General features: G+C 49.3%; 7 protein-coding genes across 7 annotated transcripts; 2 read left to right on the plus strand and 5 right to left on the minus strand.

Annotated features, from left to right (window-relative positions):
* Nucleotides 1–85: 85 nt before the first annotated feature.
* BJ212DRAFT_1323454 (microsomal signal peptidase 12kDa subunit) lies at nucleotides 86–1,014 on the plus strand. The gene is made up of 4 exons (XM_041334496.1): nucleotides 86–145; nucleotides 199–258; nucleotides 311–397; nucleotides 454–1,014. The coding sequence occupies exons 1-4, from the start codon at nucleotides 113–115 to the stop codon at nucleotides 529–531; spliced, it is 258 nt and encodes an 85-aa protein (XP_041198659.1). The 5' UTR covers nucleotides 86–112; the 3' UTR covers nucleotides 532–1,014.
* On the plus strand, nucleotides 1,015–5,430 carry BJ212DRAFT_1323456 (uncharacterized protein). The gene is made up of 6 exons (XM_041334497.1): nucleotides 1,015–1,606; nucleotides 1,669–2,020; nucleotides 2,075–2,377; nucleotides 2,429–4,205; nucleotides 4,255–4,948; nucleotides 5,002–5,430. Exons 1-6 carry the CDS (start codon nucleotides 1,076–1,078, stop codon nucleotides 5,104–5,106), a joined length of 3,762 nt encoding a protein of 1,253 aa, XP_041198660.1. The 5' UTR covers nucleotides 1,015–1,075; the 3' UTR covers nucleotides 5,107–5,430.
* A 422-nt stretch (nucleotides 5,431–5,852) lies between these two features.
* Nucleotides 5,853–7,115, minus strand: BJ212DRAFT_1476228 (uncharacterized protein; the record flags this gene model as incomplete). Its single annotated transcript, XM_041339342.1, has 1 exon — nucleotides 5,853–7,115. One exon carries the CDS (start codon nucleotides 7,113–7,115, stop codon nucleotides 5,853–5,855), a length of 1,263 nt encoding a protein of 420 aa, XP_041198661.1.
* Nucleotides 7,116–8,444: 1,329 nt separating this feature from the next.
* Nucleotides 8,445–11,582, minus strand: BJ212DRAFT_1295984 (fungal-specific transcription factor domain-containing protein; the record flags this gene model as incomplete). The annotated part of the gene is made up of 16 exons (XM_041332384.1): nucleotides 8,445–8,562; nucleotides 8,613–9,184; nucleotides 9,234–9,277; nucleotides 9,328–9,409; nucleotides 9,463–9,559; nucleotides 9,609–9,645; nucleotides 9,701–9,800; nucleotides 9,850–9,951; nucleotides 10,003–10,219; nucleotides 10,274–10,484; nucleotides 10,540–10,618; nucleotides 10,676–10,694; nucleotides 10,750–10,858; nucleotides 10,911–10,941; nucleotides 11,002–11,421; nucleotides 11,481–11,582. 16 exons carry the CDS (start codon nucleotides 11,580–11,582, stop codon nucleotides 8,445–8,447), a joined length of 2,340 nt encoding a protein of 779 aa, XP_041198662.1.
* A 2,670-nt stretch (nucleotides 11,583–14,252) lies between these two features.
* BJ212DRAFT_1476230 (uncharacterized protein) lies at nucleotides 14,253–15,685 on the minus strand (the record flags this gene model as incomplete). Its single annotated transcript, XM_041339343.1, has 2 exons — nucleotides 14,253–14,779; nucleotides 15,619–15,685. 2 exons carry the CDS (start codon nucleotides 15,683–15,685, stop codon nucleotides 14,253–14,255), a joined length of 594 nt encoding a protein of 197 aa, XP_041198663.1.
* An 808-nt stretch (nucleotides 15,686–16,493) lies between these two features.
* Nucleotides 16,494–17,210, minus strand: BJ212DRAFT_1476231 (uncharacterized protein; the record flags this gene model as incomplete). The annotated part of the gene is made up of 1 exon (XM_041339344.1): nucleotides 16,494–17,210. One exon carries the CDS (start codon nucleotides 17,208–17,210, stop codon nucleotides 16,494–16,496), a length of 717 nt encoding a protein of 238 aa, XP_041198664.1.
* Nucleotides 17,211–17,357: 147 nt separating this feature from the next.
* BJ212DRAFT_1476232 (uncharacterized protein) lies at nucleotides 17,358–17,942 on the minus strand (the record flags this gene model as incomplete). Its single annotated transcript, XM_041339345.1, has 2 exons — nucleotides 17,358–17,806; nucleotides 17,879–17,942. The coding sequence occupies 2 exons, from the start codon at nucleotides 17,940–17,942 to the stop codon at nucleotides 17,358–17,360; spliced, it is 513 nt and encodes a 170-aa protein (XP_041198665.1).
* Nucleotides 17,943–18,359: the final 417 nt, after the last annotated feature.

An 18,359-nucleotide genomic window follows, 5' to 3' on the forward strand; every position in this document is an offset into this window, starting at 1 on the left:
TGCCTGGGGCCTGGCACATGCAGCTACTGTCATTTCGAGATAGGCAAAATATTCCCACGCATGTCGTGTCACCTTCAGTTGCTGACATCCATATGCTTTCTAGACAACAGTCATGACCATACAGGAGCTAGTGGAAGGCAGAATAGCGGGTGTGCTTTTTTGGTTCTTCGGGACGGAGCTGACCATACAACAATCCAGGACTTCAAAGGCCAAAAGACGGCGGACGACATTGTTCGCGTGGTGCTCATCACTAGCACGGTACGTACCCTTCGCCGTCGCTGCGTTTAGCCAGTTAGATCTCGTTTTGCAGTTTCTCTCTTTTGCGATTGGGTTTGCCTTCAGCTCTCTCATGATAACAATGAGTATATTCGCACTCTGTACTGTAGCGCTGTCTCTGGTAAGTTTGTTTCACGAGACGTTCATGTACCTGGTCAATTCATACCTTTACTATAGGTTGTCCTGCCTCCTTGGCCCATGTTCAATCACCATCCAGTGATATGGTTATCTGCAGAAGGACACAGTCAGAAGTAGTATTCGGTGTTTATTTTGATATCTTTGGCTCCTGCGACAGACTCAGAAAGCAAGACTTCTCTAGCTTCTGATAATCTGTTATTTGCAAAGAGTGAGTCTTATTAATACATATACTATTTGTATGCTTCGACAGCCTGAGAGTACAAGGTAAGCTTGTTGGGGCAATTGTTCCACATGGGCGTGTCGGGCCTATGATTACAGTGCCTTGCCATAGTGGTTGGCATCGCTACCTCTGAGTTTGAAGCGCTAGCCAAGGCCTCAGCCATTTTCATATCCACGTTTTGAAGTTCTGAATGAGGAAGAAGGAAATGGATCGTTTCCACCTTAGGGGATTTTTGGCACTGGTGAGCTGATGAGACCTGGTGAGACATACATGAGAAAATCAGGGCTCTATATCTGTTGGATTATCAACTGGGAGCAAATATCCGTTTGCGAACATAGACGCTTGACCGCCCTGAGTGATTTTAAAACGTTGATTCGGAGGCGGTTTCGCTGACTAGCGAGCACTGCCCTTGAGAGTGCTTGGTTAACGTTAGAGACGTTCATGGCAGCATTCTACCCGTCCTCTATGGCAGCGCCGCTAGGACAGGTGCCTGAAGAATCTGGTTTGGTTACGCCGTCGCACGCAGGAGGTTATGAGTTTGATATGACCATCACGCAACCACCCTCGGCTCATCAGCCACAGCTTCTTTCATCACCTCCACCAGCAAGGTCACATACTTTAACACCGTCAACAGCAGCTACAACAACCTTCAGGACCACGACCACGACGCATAATACTGCTATTCCACGCCCTTTACCCTCTCCAAGGCCGCAGGCCACGTCTCACAGGCCCCGCCCGGTTTCAATGCCTCCACAGGCATTCGCTGGTACCACAACTTCAATGTCAAGTTCTTCAGACCGCGAAAAACAGCAGACTACAGACTCAAAACACCGTCAGATCAGAGATGGTTCAACCAGCAAGCAGGGTCGAAGCTCAAACCGCATCCTTGGTGACTATACCTTGACCAAGACGCTTGGAGCTGGTAGTATGGGAAAGGTCAAGTTGGCTATTCACAATGTCACGGAAGAGAAGGTGTGTGCTACGTTCGTATCAAGCATGGTTTATCGTTCGAACACCCTGGTTGTTGTTCGTAGCTCGCCGTCAAAATCCTCCCCCGAGTGTATCCGCAGGCCTCCCAGCCAAATGGTTCAAATGCAACTCCAGAAGCAGTCGCAAAGCAGGCCTCAAAAGATGCCTCGAAAGAGATACGCACTCTCCGTGAAGCTGCCCTCTCTATGCTTCTCCATCACCCATACATCTGCGGCATGCGTGAGATGATCGTCCATCAACATCATTATTACATGGTATTTGAATATGTGAACGGCGGCCAGATGCTCGACTACATTATCAGTCACGGTCGGTTGCGGGAACGTGTCGCTCGCAAGTTCGCTCGTCAGATAGGAAGTGCGCTAGATTACTGCCATCGAAACAATGTGGTTCATCGAGGTCTGCGGTTGCTGTATCTGGATTGTCTCACATTCTCATTGTTCTATATCGTAGATCTCAAAATTGAGAATATCCTCATATCTGAAACAGGTAACATCAAGATCATCGACTTTGGCCTGTCTAATCTCTACGATCCTTCCTCCACTCTGTCGACCTTCTGTGGTTCGCTATACTTTGCGGCTCCCGAGCTCCTTAACGCGAAAGTCTACATAGGACCAGAGGTTGATGTATGGAGTTTTGGAGTTGTCCTGTACGTCCTCGTATGCGGCAAAGTGCCTTTCGACGATCAGAGTATGCCAGCACTGCATGCCAAAATTAAGCGCGGGCTGGTCGAGTATCCTGTGTGGTTAAGCGCAGGTGCGTCCAAATTGTGTTGTGAAGCGTGTTGCTCACTGATCGATTCTCCAGAATGCAAGCACTTACTCTCCCGAATGCTTGTCACCAACCCCGCTGTGCGTGCCTCGCTGACCGAGGTACTCGAGCATCCATGGATGACTCGCGGCTTCAGTGGTCCTCCTGATTCACACATGATACACCGGGACCCGCTCCGACCTGATGACCTTGATAAGCAAGTCATCAAAGGCATGAAAGGCTTTGAATTTGGGACTGATGAGGAAATCGAACGAAACCTCCGAAAGGTTCTCGAATCTGACGGTTATGTCCGCGCGGTCCAGGCATGGGACCGCAAGCGCGGTGGTCGCAATGGCGCAAACCACCGTTTGGAGTTCTCTAACTCTTCTCTTGCTATATCCTTCGATGGATCGGCCACGAATGCACACAAGAATGAGTCTACGATGAGCCCTTCAAAGAAGTCGAAACGTTTTTCCGGATTCGACTTTTATCGCCGGAAGCTGTTCTCCCCTTCCTCATCGCCGCCCACCACTCCTTCTCACTCGCCGCCCACCTCTCAGTCGCTTCTGTCAATCGGCGATGGCGCGCGCGACCCCCTCGACCCAACGCAGGGATTTCATCCACTGGTTACAATGTATTACCTTTCCCGCGAGAAGTTAGAGCGCGAGCGCGTCTATGGTCCCGGGCGCTTTGCTAGCTCCCAGCTCTCCATTCAATCGGCCACCGCAGCCAATGCATCCGCCGCTGATACTTCTGCACTACCTCCTTACCCTGCTAAGCCTTTCACTCAACCTGCTCCTGTCAAGAAGGAGCAACAGCAGCTTGCTACCTCTGCATCTGCTAAAGCAGACTACGGCATGCCTCTCCCGCGCTTTCCCGCACCTGAGACGTTGCACTACTCCGACATGTCCTATGATGCAGCATCTGCAGCGGCTTCCCCGACCTCTGCTGCATTCCATGGGCAAGTGAGAGCGCGTGACTCGGGGCTACCTCCACCTGCTACGAAGCACGTCGAAATTTCCCAGCCACTTACGCCAACACCGGGGCCAGCGACGGCACTTCCGCGCGCTCCACCTGCGTCCACTCATCGCCGCAGCCACAGCATGAGCCAACGACCAACTGCGCTCCGTGGATGGGGTGGAGGGTTTGTTAGTGGCGAAAGTCGTGTAGACGAGCATGGTGAGGAGCAGGGCCCTCATTCGGCTGGTCTGGAGGGTGAGTTTACGGAGCAGGATAAGGTTCTGTCCGCGGGGGATCGTGCACATACACATGACAGTCCGTTGTCAGCTGGCGCAACGCTCGTGCGCAGGTTTGGAACGCTTCTGGTTGGGAAGGGCGATGATAGTAAACGGAGTACCAGTAAACGAGCGACGATGTTAGGCGGTGTGCCATTGCGATCATCGGGAGATGACGGCGAGAAGGCTGCTGAATCGTCTTGGAAGCGTGGCGCGGATGTTGATGTACGCAGATCCTCCATCGTTGCGCCTCAGCCTATCACTGCTAGTCAGAGCCAGCCCCTTGGGAACGTGCACAGACGAGCTGCCACGATCCTTGACCCCCAAGGTCGTCAGATGCGGCACGAACGCCGGAGTAGCACTGGTGGAGCCTTGCTCCCTAGTATAGGTGGCACCATTGGACGACACCGTCGACCATCGACTGGTTATGGGACGAGCAGCGGACGTCCAACTGGGTTGAGTGGTTTTGGAGACACTGAGAAGGTGGAGGAGAATGTTGAGCAGGAGGCGGTCGATCAGGACGATGGCTTCAAGGATGAACAGAGTGGGCACCACAGTGATAAGGAATTCAAGCCTGTGCATCTTAAGGGGCTGTTCAGGTGAGCGCAAGTCTTGTGTTTATTTGGACAGTGCTGACATGTGTGACAGCGTTGCGACCACTTCTACAAAACCTCCATCAATGCTCAAGGCTGATATCAAGAAGGTTCTGGACCGAATGCAAGTTCAATATCGGGAGACACGGGGTGGCTTTGAGTGCATTCATGTACCCTCCATTGACATTTCGTCTGTCCCCGAATCAACTCAAGTTCAAGGACGCTCTAGTCATCACCGCAGAACTGCTTCTAGTGGCTCTAACGAAACTGGAATTACGCCTCGATCGCTCGTGAAGAAAGCGTCGAAGATGTCTTTCGGTATGAAGTCCAAGGATCGGGAAAGGGAGAGGGAGAGTATGAAGGAAAAAGAGCACGAGGCTCCCTTGGAGAAAGAGCTCCCTCACAGGCCGTCGATTGGGACTGCATTAAGCGCCACCCCCAGCAGTGGATCGTCTTCATTCTTCAATGTCTCTTCTAATACCCATACCATTATGGCGGACAATTCTCGGCATCAGGAAGCCAACGTACCAGCGCCGGGGACACCTCATGAAGAACAGCGTGATCCATTCCGCTCGCAAACACCGGTAAAAGGCAAGGTCTTACCGCCCATACCCCGTGACTTTGCTGCCACGCCACAGCCGCACACTCCTCGGCCGGCACCTTTGCCTACCGGCGAAGTCGATCGTGAAGTATTTGAATCTATCGGTGCCAGTTCATTATCAGTCCGTTTCGAAATTAACATTATTAAGGTATGATATTCCTCCTCGTCATCGTCTCAAACATCTGATAGACTTTACCCTAGGTTCCTTGGCTGCCACTCCACGGCATACAGTTCCGAAGGGCTGGTGGCGATGGCTGGCAATACCAGATGCTCGCCCGGAGAGTTCTTACTGAGCTTAAGCTATGACCAATCGCCTTCGCGGTCTCCATTATGATTTGCCTCTTTCCAAGGCATCCTCATGCTCAATGTTTCCATCTTTTGTGAAATATCTTTTCTTTATGGTTTTCCCTCCTTTCTCTAGTTAAAACGGTTAGACACGACGTGTCACAGGTGTTCCGTTCATACGCTGCCGAATACTTACTTGCCCGCTCATTTCTCACGTGTATCAATGCTTCTCTCGAGGACGGCAATAATACCTATCTTATATGTTCTTCCATCTTGCTTTGGAAGTACTGTACAGAACGATGGAAATTCTGCAAGAAGTCGTACTGCCCTTGCTTCAGTTGTGTCATAACGTCTGAGCTGCCTTGAGACTCACTTGAAAGATCAACACTCATTCATGCTGATTAGCTCAGGCCGTCCGAGACTCGGACTCGGAGTGTGAGGATACCCATAAATCACATGAGTGCGGTGATAAATGCTTAGGCAGGATACAAAAAAAACCTATACGACGACTAGTGTGCTGTACGATCGATCTAGGACAACGTTGGAGTCGGATATTTATGGGCGTCCTGGTCCCATAGTTTGGTATAGGGAAAATCATGTGTTCAGTTACCCTATTCAAAATTCAATGCAAGCGACAAACTGGTTAAAGTTGAAACATTATGACTTTTTGAATAGAAATAAAGACCAACTATTCCAGACTAAGTAGTACCAATTTAATTGACAGCAAGCGAACAATAAATAGCTGGTATAGATTGCACATAAGATCATCAGATCAGCTTGAGCCTAGCCCTTGGCAAGGATTGGACGGTCTGGAACAGCTCTGTGACATCATCCCACCCCTCAAGACCCAGCCCCAGCATACCCGGAACCATCCAGGTCAGCGACACTCCAGCATCTTTGCAAGCCTCCGTGACACTGATGAACAACTCGCTCGTAGTCGTGAACGCCAAATCGGCATCATGCTTGAGAGCTACGGCAAGATGCAATAGGTTTCGTGCATTCTCGGATGAGATATATGCAACAAAACGATTCGAAGGAGACAGCAACATTACTGAAATAGCAAGCCGACGAAGCGTGCGAGGTAAAAACGGAAATATGTTTGAACTCGTCGGAGATACGTAAACGAATGTCTCGAGAGCAGGGCAACATTCCAGTGAACGGCACGGATCAAGTGCGTGTATCATTAAAAATCGGAGACGCTCGCCGGTCGAGTCGAATGTGAGCAGAGGCGTGATATCTGGCGGCGGGATGCTTTGAAGGCGACCTGGGATGATGACAAGCTTTTGCAGGACCTGCCCGCTGTTTCCATCCTCGTCAGGTCCACGAAGAAGGTCAATGACCCCTGGGACTGACAAGTAGGTGCAATGCAAGATGAGGCTGTGAAGTTTTCCCAGTGAGGTAGGAAGTGAATGGTCAAATGGCCATGTCTCGAAATACATTATCTCCAAGGTTTCCAGGAACGGCGCAACGCGCCCTAGAGCATCAAGGAGTGATTTTCCACTGTGCCCCACACTTCCCGCCAACTTGAGAGAGCGCAACGACAGGAGATCAAAGCGCCCAACTTCAGCTGGCAATGAATACCCAAATATCCTGTCCATTGCGCCATAAATTTCCACTTTCGGCATTTGCGGCATCGAACTGAAACAACCGTCCAAGGCAACGCAAAAATCATTGCGGTTCAGCCGTACTGAATCGCCTGCGTCTATTGTGAAGATTATCATGACGCGCGAATAGGAACCAAATTGCCGTAGAATTGAACACAGCTGGAGAATACTCTCATCCAGCCATGGGACGATGAGGGTGTGCAACATGATTTCGCGGGTGAAAGTGCACCAAGTTCGACAGACCAACGCACACTGAATGAATGCACGAAGATCATGTCGATACTGTTGCCATGACCTATCTATGAAAGCCGGTCCTGGGAGTGGAGATGGAGGAGTAGGTGAAATATGTTGTAGAATTGATGGTACGAGCTCGGGAGGTATGTGCACTGTTAGCAACCCGTGACGGTTATGAGTACGAAGGGACATATCATGAAATGCAATGCGACAATGGAGCGATTGCAGTAGTTCTACGAGCCCTGTTGCCCGTTGCCTTGTTAGAATACGAGAGGCTTAGCGAGTCACACCCCGATGTTTGATATCCCACGAAGATTGTGTATCCGAGTCATCCAGGACGTGATACGCCAAGATGCGAGTCGAGTGTTAGACGCCCGCTATTTAATACCATCATGATGGTATGCTGTGTTTTGTTTGACAGCGCCTAGGATTTGCTCAGGACCGTGACGGATGGTGAAAGAGAAGACAATGTAACTTGTTTGATATTGTTTGAGGGGGAGTTGCTAACAACGTCCCTGCCTCATGCATGTCGAGGTCCAGAAAGAGTGGACATATCGATATCGGAGATATGGGTCGGCATGAGCAGGGGATCGTACAATATGTACGTACCTGATTGTACCTGAGCATGATTCGGCGATAAGCAGAACGTATACTGATACGCCATAATATAAGTTGGCAGCGAAAAAAGAATTCTGAATCCCTAGCATGCAATGTTCAGCCGCACCTCCCGGATCCGATGGATCATAAGTACTATAGCTAGTGACGGTCAATTCGTCCAGGGCTTCATAATTGATTACTCGGAACCTTGGATTACTGCCCCCTCCAGATTTTTGTAAATATTGAATTGAGCGCTCACGGGACAACTCACTGACCGAAATTATTTCTTCAGCCAAGTGCACGTTCCATTAGCCGGACGCTGTGCCAGGGCCCAGAGGCGAGGAGAAGGATGATAATAATGCCATCAGAAGAGGAGTCCGAATTAATTATCCAGTGCTAGTTTAATTCTGTGGTGCGTTTTAAGCTTGTGGCGAATGTCCGACTCGGACTAGCAAGTGGCATGTGTTTAGAGCTAGTAGTCATCGGGGATATGCCGCGCTAACCCTGCCAAGTATTTTCACCCCTTCAATTTGTGCTTCCGGTTAGAGATTCAACCCAACATTGCCATGATTCAAACGTTCCTATGTGATTGCCGGCAGCAGTTGCGTTAGCTTGAACGTTCCAAGTTGTCGAGCGCACCATGGGCGACGCATCACAACATAACTTAGATAAGACTTGCGGGCAATATTTTTGAAAGCATTATTAAAGCTCGAGTCAAGACATTTGAGATGCTGCTAGTATCATCTAGGTGTGTAAGATTCTGAAAAAGAAAACATGAATGACCAAGTGTACAGTGTACAGTAGTGAAAGCAAGATCATGAATACAGTAATGCTGCGTGAAACCAAAGAATACTCAATACTAATAGAAGAGAAATTTCCGACCCTTGACGATGTCATATAACTAATGTCTTACGGACGAAAAAGTTACATTGCTAGCTGTGGTTCAGCTGTGTACCCTCCAAAGCTTGGGTGGATGCCTGGTATTCCTTGATTGTAAACTTCTGCAACGCCGTTCAATTGTGGTCCTTCAGGCCAAGAGAACCTTTGAAATCGATCAGTTGTGCCGCAAAGAAGAACAGACACGGAACATACCCTGGCATCATCATATTACTCCACCAGGCATCGTTGAGTGCATGCATAGCTGCCAATGTCCCGCTCTCCGATAGCACATCTGCCATTCCAACATCCATATCGCTATCTAAAACTCCATGGTTCGACTGAGTGCGAGAGTAAGCAGCTTCGGAGTATATCATAGGAGTCGCGGAAGGAGGTGTAGATGCCTGTGATGAAGAGCTCGAAGGGCCTCGGTTGAGAGTCATCTGCATGGAATCATTGTCGCGTCCTTGCTGCGACATGCCTGACGCTGGTCCACCAGAGTATCTTGTTCCTGAAGGTGACATCGAATGTTGCGAAGCGAAGTTACGAGGTTCAGGTTGACGAGAAACTTGGCCTTGAGGTGGAGCGTGTTGAAGACGCCCACCAACGGAGCCTCCACCTTTCCTATGCCTTGTAAGAAGGCTGGCGAGGAATCGAGCATATAGGCGTGGTGTGTGACGTTCATCAATGGCAACATCTTGAAGCGTTGTGATCAGGCGGCCAATGAGTTCGAAGATTTCGTCCTCCATCTGACGGGTCAACAGCTGAGAAAACTCGGGACGCAGAAGCTGAGTAATGAGGTAAGAATAGCGCCACATTGGATATGTAAGTTTTCACCTTGAGCATGAATGCAGAGGCGAAAGACGCAAAGACGAAGTGGCCTTGGAATATAATGAGACCAAGAGCATCACAGATCAGAATAGTATGTTACCATCAGGGGCAGCGCACATGAGACCACTAGGTGCCAGCACTTCAATCATTTGCTTAATGACCACCTTTGCGGAGTCGAAACACTACATAAAGTTCGGTAAGATGGTTTGGGATACGGGACCACAAAAGTACTGACCTTGTCAAGAAAGACGTTGTCGCTCGCCTCCATACCTCGTTGGAAGGCGTGTTGAAATCCGAAAGAGTACATAACAAGACGTGAATAGCTGACCAAGCTAGAGGCACATTAGCTGGTCTCGCAGACGATTGAAACACAGAACATACAAAGGTAGCAGAGTGCATCGGAATACACTTCCGGGATCTAAGGCACAGGAATGAGCACGTGTTTGACTATTGCTTCTGGAATGAAATCGTACCTCCAGGATCAGATTCCTCATTAAAGCGTCTGGTCCATTCCTCAAAATAGTTTGTAAGATGACGATCGTGTTCTAGCGTGACCTGAAGGAAGTTGATACCCTACAAGGCCGGTTTAGTCACTAAGTAGGCGCAAATGAAGGGCGCAAACCTTGTTCAAACCAGTTGGAGAGCTAGGGTCTGAGAAAATATCGTCATGGAACCGGCCCACGATACGAAGAAGCGTTGAATAAGCACAGAGGTGGATATCAAACTTCAGCACAACTGATCAGCACCCGAGACGAGAAGATATATTGGAACACACCTTGTCTCTGAAGCGAGATTGTTTGTACCAGTCTGCGGAATGACGAGTGATATAGTCCTCCTTAATCGTCGAGGGCTTGCCAAACTGTGTAGCAGTTGATCTATCGATATTAAAACATATCATCCACACGCGAGTGCGATTCAACATCTCTCGCTCCTGGCGCTCTGTCTGAGGCTGTGTTGCAGAGACCTGATGTAAATTCAAGTCTGTAGCAATCCTAGAGTGACAACGATAAGCTTTAGAAATGAAAGGAAGGGTATGTACTGCATACCGCGCCGCAAGTCCTGTGTACAACCAGCTTCTGTCTTCCTCCCACTTGCGAGCTGGGACAGCATAAATGCTCATGAGAATGTAAGCTTGACATAGCTCAACGGATTTCCAGCCGTCGATGAGCGCGTTAGCCGCAGAGTGCTTCGCAAAGTGCATAGCAACAGGATAGATCTCAGACTTCTCCTTGTAATAACGCGAAGAAATAGCACAGACTGTGCATCTCAAGTTAGGCGCTTAACAGATGATATCAAGAGAGTAGTTACGTACTAACGGTGAACAAGAAGGGACACCTTTGGAAGATGGATTGAGATGTATGTAACGTGGGATCGAGGAGGCCAATGAATGGCTGTAAGATAGATTAATAAGTCGCAGTTTCTTTCTAGCTTTAGAAGCATACACTTACATTAATTTGCTTCCAGAATCTGTGTTGACGGACATACGTCAGCAGAAGGAAAGTAAAGAACTGTGTGACCTTACATATCGAAAAGCTTTTCAACGTCAGCGTTATTCACAAGTCCGTGGAGAACTATCTCCGGTGTGTGCTGTTCCACCAGGGTTTTGCGTATATTCAAGTCCGAGGCAGGACCTACTAGGTTATTAGAAACAGCGTATAGTGTTGTGCCACGACAGCATCTTACCAGGTAAAAAATACTCTTTATTGGCCACACCCTGCAAGTAATTACCGTCATAAACACGGGGCCGACATCATGCAAAGGAGCCATTACTTACCACATTGTCATCGTCGTCTTCGGGCTTCGAGTTACTGCCACCTGCACCAGTGTTACCACCTTGGCGACCTCTGCCTTTACCCTTATCTTTATCCTTGTCTAAAGACAAGTTTGCGAGCAGCCCAATAGGCACAGCAGCGTCAGGGAGCGAGTTCCTGACTTTCTCAACGTCCTCTTCTTCGACGGGACCCTCTTCAGCGTTGGGATCATCATCCTCGGAATCATCCACAATAGCTGCAGGGGGGTTGCGCAAGTTACGAAGGAAGTCAGGGTCGGTAGGCGAGGCCATCCCTGGTTGCCTGGTGCTAGCCTGCAGACGATCAAGCCAGTCAACAACGTTCATGTTGTCACTGTCAGATGGTGATGTCGCTGCTTTGAAGGATGCAACCGAAAGCGGCGTCGCCAAGTAAGGGTTGTGCAACTGCTCGACAAGGAACGTCAGTGAACGAATGTATCGAAGCATCATGGCGAACGACCCACCTGCTTCAACAGAGACTCTATGATCTGATCCTTGTGACGGATCTGAGCCAAGAGGTACTCTCGTTTGCTAACACGGGGAGGGTTGTATGAGTAATGTGACATCGTGGACGACATAGTATCAGAAAATGAAGACGACAAAGACGAAGAGGAATCAACAGATGAAGACCGCGAACGGGGCATATGAAGAACAGTCAACAAAGACAGTACAGTGGGGATGACTGACAACCAAAAAGTAACCAGGTTTAAATAGGAACCAAGAAAATGCGATGATGGACAATCAGAACGCAAGACTGACACGACTTGTGCTTGGTTCGAAACATGAATGACGAATAAAGGATAGTAGGAACCGGAAATTGTGAAGAAATTGACGACCGAGAATGAAAAAAGATTGAAAGATGTCTCGAGGCCGGTCTGGATCTCCAGATATGGATATATACTCAAGTTCAGTCATATCCCATTTGACTTAGCAGGAAGGCCAGCCAATGCCGAGAAAAGTGTAAAAAAACACAGTCGGTACAAAGACATGTCCCGGTTCCAAATAAAGAGCGAGAAGTTACGACATCCAAAATGAAGGATGATCGTCGTTTTGAAATCAGAAGAACGAGTCAGGGACTTACTTTGGCGCTGTCCTAGGTTTACGACCTTCTACGATGCAAGGGTGCCCTCCGGTTGCGCAACGCTTGCAAGTACTAGCCCCGTCCGGAAAGTCGCATTTCATCTGTAATGTCGACCGGAGACAAGTGAAACGGCAAACCGATGTCACAAGATCGAATGAATATGTTCAATCGAAGCCGAAAACAATCACATGACATCCAAAACGAGGAGTACGATCCATTTCGGGAGCAGAACGTTACATTCCGATAATCAAAGGGTCCAGGAGCCGGCAACAGGGCGCATAAATGTGCGGGGTACGTTCGCACATTCAAGTAGTGCCGAGTGGAGGATAGGGACCGAGCAGCGAAATAGGAGTTTAGTAATATCGGAAGATGTGGATGGAAGTCCGCAGGTGTGAAGAATTACGAGCCATCACCGGAGGTTAACGATTCAGTCGCAGGAGGAACCATGATGCCGTGCGAGGAACCCACAACAGCCCCAGAAGAGAAGCGGTAGTCCAAAAGGAGGTCCGAAAGTGAGGGCACGAGTTTCCGTCGAGGCAGACATCAGACACCAAGGCACGTTCGGAGTAGAGGTAGACCGGAGACAGTATGAATTCATGACGAAATATATCGTGTCGCAGATTGCAAGGATATCAATTCATCGTAGATAGGAGAAGAGAACAAGAATTTGGTAAGCAATCAGACCACAGCACCATGATATATGGAATGGAAGTGCAAAAAGAAAGATAACGTACCTTCAGGCGTTTGCAATGTGTACACGCTCCAGTTCTGTAGTGGCATTCGTGAGAGCGCAAATTCGGAAAACGACAGAAGAGGTAGAAAATACATAGCAGTAGTTGGGGAAGAATCACCGAGCCGAAAAGATGGAACGTGTGGGGCAAGACACGAGCGCCGGACGGGAAGCAAGTCAATTAATTATGTAAGCAAATCGTCATCGTGGGTGAGTGTATTTTCACGAGGCAACGAGTCCAAAGACACCGTACGGGCAGGCGAAAAAGCAAGGCGACGAAGGCGTGTAAAACGCAGCGTATAGCCAGGTCGCAGGACGGGGGTTGACAAACCGGTAGAATTACGATATTGAGAGGTGGGGCACGGAATTAGAGCAAGCCAAGGTCAGCCAAGATGTCGGGTCGGCAGTGCAAGAAGGTGCCGCGATGTCAAGTTATCGTCAGGATTTAGTGTCGGTAACAGATGTAGCCGGAGCGGGAAGACAGAAAATATAGCCGGAGTCGGGAGTCGGCACGAGAACATAGGCAGAGATAGCCGGTTCGGGTTGCACGTCAATCGCGCGAGGTTATGGTAGAAGGTTTAGCAGTAGGATATCCACAACGATCACAAATAGAAGGGCCGAGCCGAACGTTGCGCAAGTGAAAGAAAGTTGAGATGAACCACAGCAAAAGGTTGGAGTGAAAAAAATGTGAAGATTTAGCAAGATAGAACATAGCCATCCGCACCAACGATAGGAACACCAATGAAAAGGTGACGAGAACGAACAAACGTGGAAGTGCACAAGTTAAAGAACGTCCGACCAGCGCGCATCGCAGACCATAATGAAAAAAATGCCAATGGCATAATCACAGACCAACGATTTTTGAGTAAACGGAAGGAGCAAACACAATTGACAGGTGCCAATGTGCAGGTAGCGCGACGTCAGCGGAAATTGTGTGACAAAGAAAACGACACCGCAACCAGAACGAGGATATAAGGATGGAGCGCAGCGGGAAAGCAGGGTTCCATCCAGCATACAAGATCATGCGTGCCATCAAGGTCATACACACGTCAAGGTTAGTACAGTTGTTTTGGCCGCGGTAACGCCGTCAAAGAGTCACCAGAAACGTAGGATCGGATCCAATGTCGATTGAGTTGGTTAGTATCGTATCGGGGCCAGTAATTGACATAACCAGAGCAGTTGCCATTGAAACCAGCAGTATCGAGCGCGCACGAGATCAGGACAGGGCCGTTACGCCAACACAAATGTGTTTAGTTACCACGCGAGGATCAACGAACCAAACCATTTGCAGAAATACGACCCCGAATAAGACGATCGTAAGGAAGCCACGTCCACGAAAGCAGGCGAGGAAACAGAAAAGGAAGAAAACGTACAAGACAGCACAATCAGCACACTATTTCCGATTTAATAAACGTACGAGGTCACTCACTTGCGTTGACCCGGCATCCCTGTAGCTGCGCCTTGTGGAGGCATAGGTGGTCCAGTCCATTCTACTACATCGTCGTCATCACTATCATCGTCACTGTCGCCACCCCCGCCGCCGCCGCCGCCCTGAGATGTCGATGGCCTTGGTCGCTTTGGAGCACGAGCTCTTCGATTTGTTGCGGGGCGAGGGGCGGGCGGCTTCGGTACGATTGGAGGGCGTGCGGGACCTGCCTGAGCCGTTGTCGTTGCTGCAGTGATCGGCATAATCGGGCGTTGGCGTATCTGCGCACGCTGCTGCTGCTGCTGATGTGGCGCGGCGACGATTGGCGGCGATCCAGGGGTGACAGTGGAGACCGACGAAGTTGCAGCATGTCCCATACCCTGTGAAGTCATATGCGCAATACCCGAGCCCGCAGACGATGCTGGATGCCCCGAAGACGAATCGTCGAATGAGGAGGATGTAGGATGGCTTGCGTATGAGGCCGGGGAGACAGAGTCGTGTGAGCGCGGGAGTCCAAGTAAGGGGCCTGTTTGTGCCAAAGGTAGAATAAGAAGAGATAAGCGTCAGTACGCTAGAAGACACGGGACCCCGCAATAGATGGTAGCAAAGAGACTTAGATGATGTTCGGGTTCAACTGTGCCGGGGCGCTAGTTTGGCCACGAGGTTGTTAACGCCGTCAGCGCAACTATATACAAGACACGTGGATCATTATGGCTCGCACTTCATCCTGTGTCGTGCGCAAAATCCAGAAAATGAGAAAGTGATTTGAGTGCTGGGCAAGAGCCCATTGCATCCAAAAGGGGCTCACGAAGTCTGATAATGTAATATAGCATAGCCCTGAGTATTGACGCCACATTGAGAGAACGATCTCCGTTCCTCGATCAGAAATAACTGGTGCATCTCTTGAACAAAGTGCCAAGAGCTCCGTCGACAGAATCCCATCAATAAACATTGAGCGATCCGTGGCATCACGTGTTCGGGCGCAAGTATTGACCTCGCGCCAAAATATGAAATGGCTGATAATCGGTATCGATAACCGAAAGAACGTTATCTGTTCTTCGATATAAGATAACCGATAAAAGGAGGCCTCTCGACATCAAGGCGTCAAGAACTCCATCCACAAAGTCCCATCAGCTGACCGAGTAGCACGCATGGCATCGCGTGTTCGGGCACAGACGGCCCACGTGCTTCCGTCACCCGATGCACGCATCAAAGAGCGATGGAGAAACCGAACCAAAGCGAGCAGAACTGGTCACGAAGCCAAAATAGACTATTCAAGTGCACAAAAAAAGCTCGAGCCATCGAAACACAAAAATGAAAACAACAAGCCGACAAAGTACAATGACAAACAAGAAAAACACTCACCCCCATCACTAGAAGGCGTAGGTGGCGTATGAGGCCCAAACGTTGCAAAAGGTGTGTGGGGAGACATTGAGTGCGCGTGGGGCGTGGACGTGGGCGCGTGCGTCGAGTGCTGGCAATCAAACAGTGATCGCAGGTTGGGTGTAATCGAGGAAGTTGATAATAATGTTCCAGTTCCGCGGAAGAGAACAGGGAGGGTAGCGTGAAATGATCAATCGTCAGCGCAATTCAAGATTTGAGATGAGAATGAGGAATGGAGTATGGCGGAAGGAACATAGGATGGTACATGTAACAAACAGGACCAGTGTTGCGGGATAACAGAAGAAGAAACCGAAGCACGAAGTATAAGAAAAGGGATTTTATCCCTACATGGGCGCATATATCCATGTATGCACCTCGGATAGAATAGACGGACGGACGTGTCCCGAAACAAAAGAAGAGAATAAGGCATGAACATGTCAAGAATAAACAAATATGCCCCGAAAAAAGCAAGCGTTAAAAACACCCACAAGATTGGCCGTACTCTGTGTCTGTGAGTGTTGTCGATCAATCAGTGATTCAAACGTTGATCGCAAGTCGAGCGTGATTGCAAGTCAGGCATGATTGCGAGTCAGGCGTGATCAAGGAAGTGAGAAGGTTCCGTGTCGGATGGTTCCACAGAGGAGGACAAGGGAGTAGCGGGAAATGAATGATTATTAGCGCGATTCAAGATTCAAGATGAAAATGAGATGGGCGCATATATGCACGTTCAACCCCAGAGAGAGCGAGGACACAAAGTATGGAACCCATACGCTGCCGTCCGATCATATCTGAAAAAAATGAACCGGCATGGCCGGACAAAATGGAAGCGAACAAGACACAAAGAATAAGGAAAGAGACTATCCCATTACGATCAAAGATGGAACGATAACGAGGCGCAAAATATAGGGGGAGTGCCCATGCACGGGCGCGTATATGAACGTCATCCCGTCCAAACCGGCATATCCCAAAAAAAGAACAAGGCATAGGGGGAGTACGTGTCCGCCGCCATCCAAAAATACGTCCCAAAGCCCAAAACCAAAAAGAAGCAGGAAGACACTCACAAGACTAGGCGCACTCTGACTCCCCTGCGTATTCATCGCATAATACATATCGCTCTGAAGGTAATACGAATCTGATGGTCCCGAATAGTGTTGAGACTGTTGGGGTGGATTCGGAGGGGTGTGGACCTGAGGTTGAGGTTGGGCGTGCGCAGGGACATGAGGGTGTGCATGCGATTGCGTTGGAACATGAGGATGATGGGGTTGCGAGAACTGACTCTGCGGCCTGGCCTGAGCCTGACTCTGAGAAAACTGTGGGGTAGGTGGGAATTGGGTTTGTTGGATCTGGAACTGGGACTGGGTAGGCGGAGGCGAGAAATGGGGCTGGGGCTGCTGAGCCGGGTACTGCTGTTCAGCCTGCACTGGTGGGAATTGACCTGCGATTAATTGAGTCGTACGCTGTGCAGCGAGGGCTTGGCCTGTTGGCTGTTGAGACGACTGAGGAGCAGGTTGGGCTGAAGGAAGATTGGAAGGAACGGAAGGAGGGACTTGCGAATATTGCTGGAAAGGGTACATCAGAGAGGAAGGAGAAAGACGAACAAAATGGAATGAAGAAAGTGAAGATAAAGGAAGAAAATAAACGGAAAAAGGTAAAAGAAAATCCAAGAGGATGATCGAAACTCGAGAGTCGCATAAAATCACGTAATAGGGGGGTTCAAAGACTTACTTGGCTTTGTGCGCCCCCTGCCTATAGTACCCAGAAGAGCGAGCACTACCACGTGCCGAACGCCGTGCAGCGGGTACGACGGGGCGTGGTTGAGAATGCTGCTGCTGTTGAAGTTGATCTTGAGCAAATGAATACTGGTTTGTCCCTGCTCCCTCAAAGCGATACGGCTGCTGGTATGTCGTATGTTGTCTAGGAAAGTATTCTCCACTTGGACGTGTGAATTGGTTGTCCCAGACGGTCATGGTAGGCTGCTGGGCTGTAAAGGCCGAGGCTTGAGTGGGGTCATAGAAGGAAGAGCTGGTGACGATCATCGGTTGAGATGCTGGAAACCACTGCTGGTCACCTGTAGTTGCTGGTGCGGAAGTAGATTGGTGAAAAGAAGCAGAAGAAGAAGAAAGGGAATGTGCTTGAGTGTGGGGCTGGTCATCTTGTAGTTGTTCGCTCGCTATTGAGCCAAAGAAATCGAATAAAGGATAATTAGCTCGAATAGTGGATAACTGGTGTGATGGGTACTTACAACCGGATGAAAGGTTTGCGGAATGAGTTTGATCGACATCAGCTGGCATTCGGCGGTTTGACATGCCGACTGAATTATGGTCTTGGATTAGTAGAGTTAAATCCAGATCGACTCCTGTATCGTGTCTTGGTCGTGAAAGATGATAGCTCTAGTAGTCCTATGTCGAACTTCCAATTAACTTTGTCTTGAGATTAAGATCCAGAGCAAATCCACCCTTAGTCGTCCTCGAAGATAGCCGAGCTTCCGACAAGCGCGTCTCTTCTATCCAAGTTCCCCCGGTTCTGCGAATCACCGGATTCCAATTGCGAGTCTTGAGTTGCGCGCCAACAGATTATAACTCGTGTATCGTTATTGTTCAGCAAACGAGTTGCAGCACACGCATTCTATGGCCTGAATGCTTCGAACGAGGACGAGACGTTGTCGACGAGAAAATGAAGACTAGAACACATGGCATGGCCACTCCTTATTTAACTCACCTAAC

Source organism: Suillus subaureus, assembly GCF_016647635.1.
Source record: "Suillus subaureus strain MN1 chromosome Unknown BJ212scaffold_3, whole genome shotgun sequence".
In the NCBI taxonomy this organism is placed as follows: domain Eukaryota; kingdom Fungi; phylum Basidiomycota; class Agaricomycetes; order Boletales; family Suillaceae; genus Suillus; species Suillus subaureus.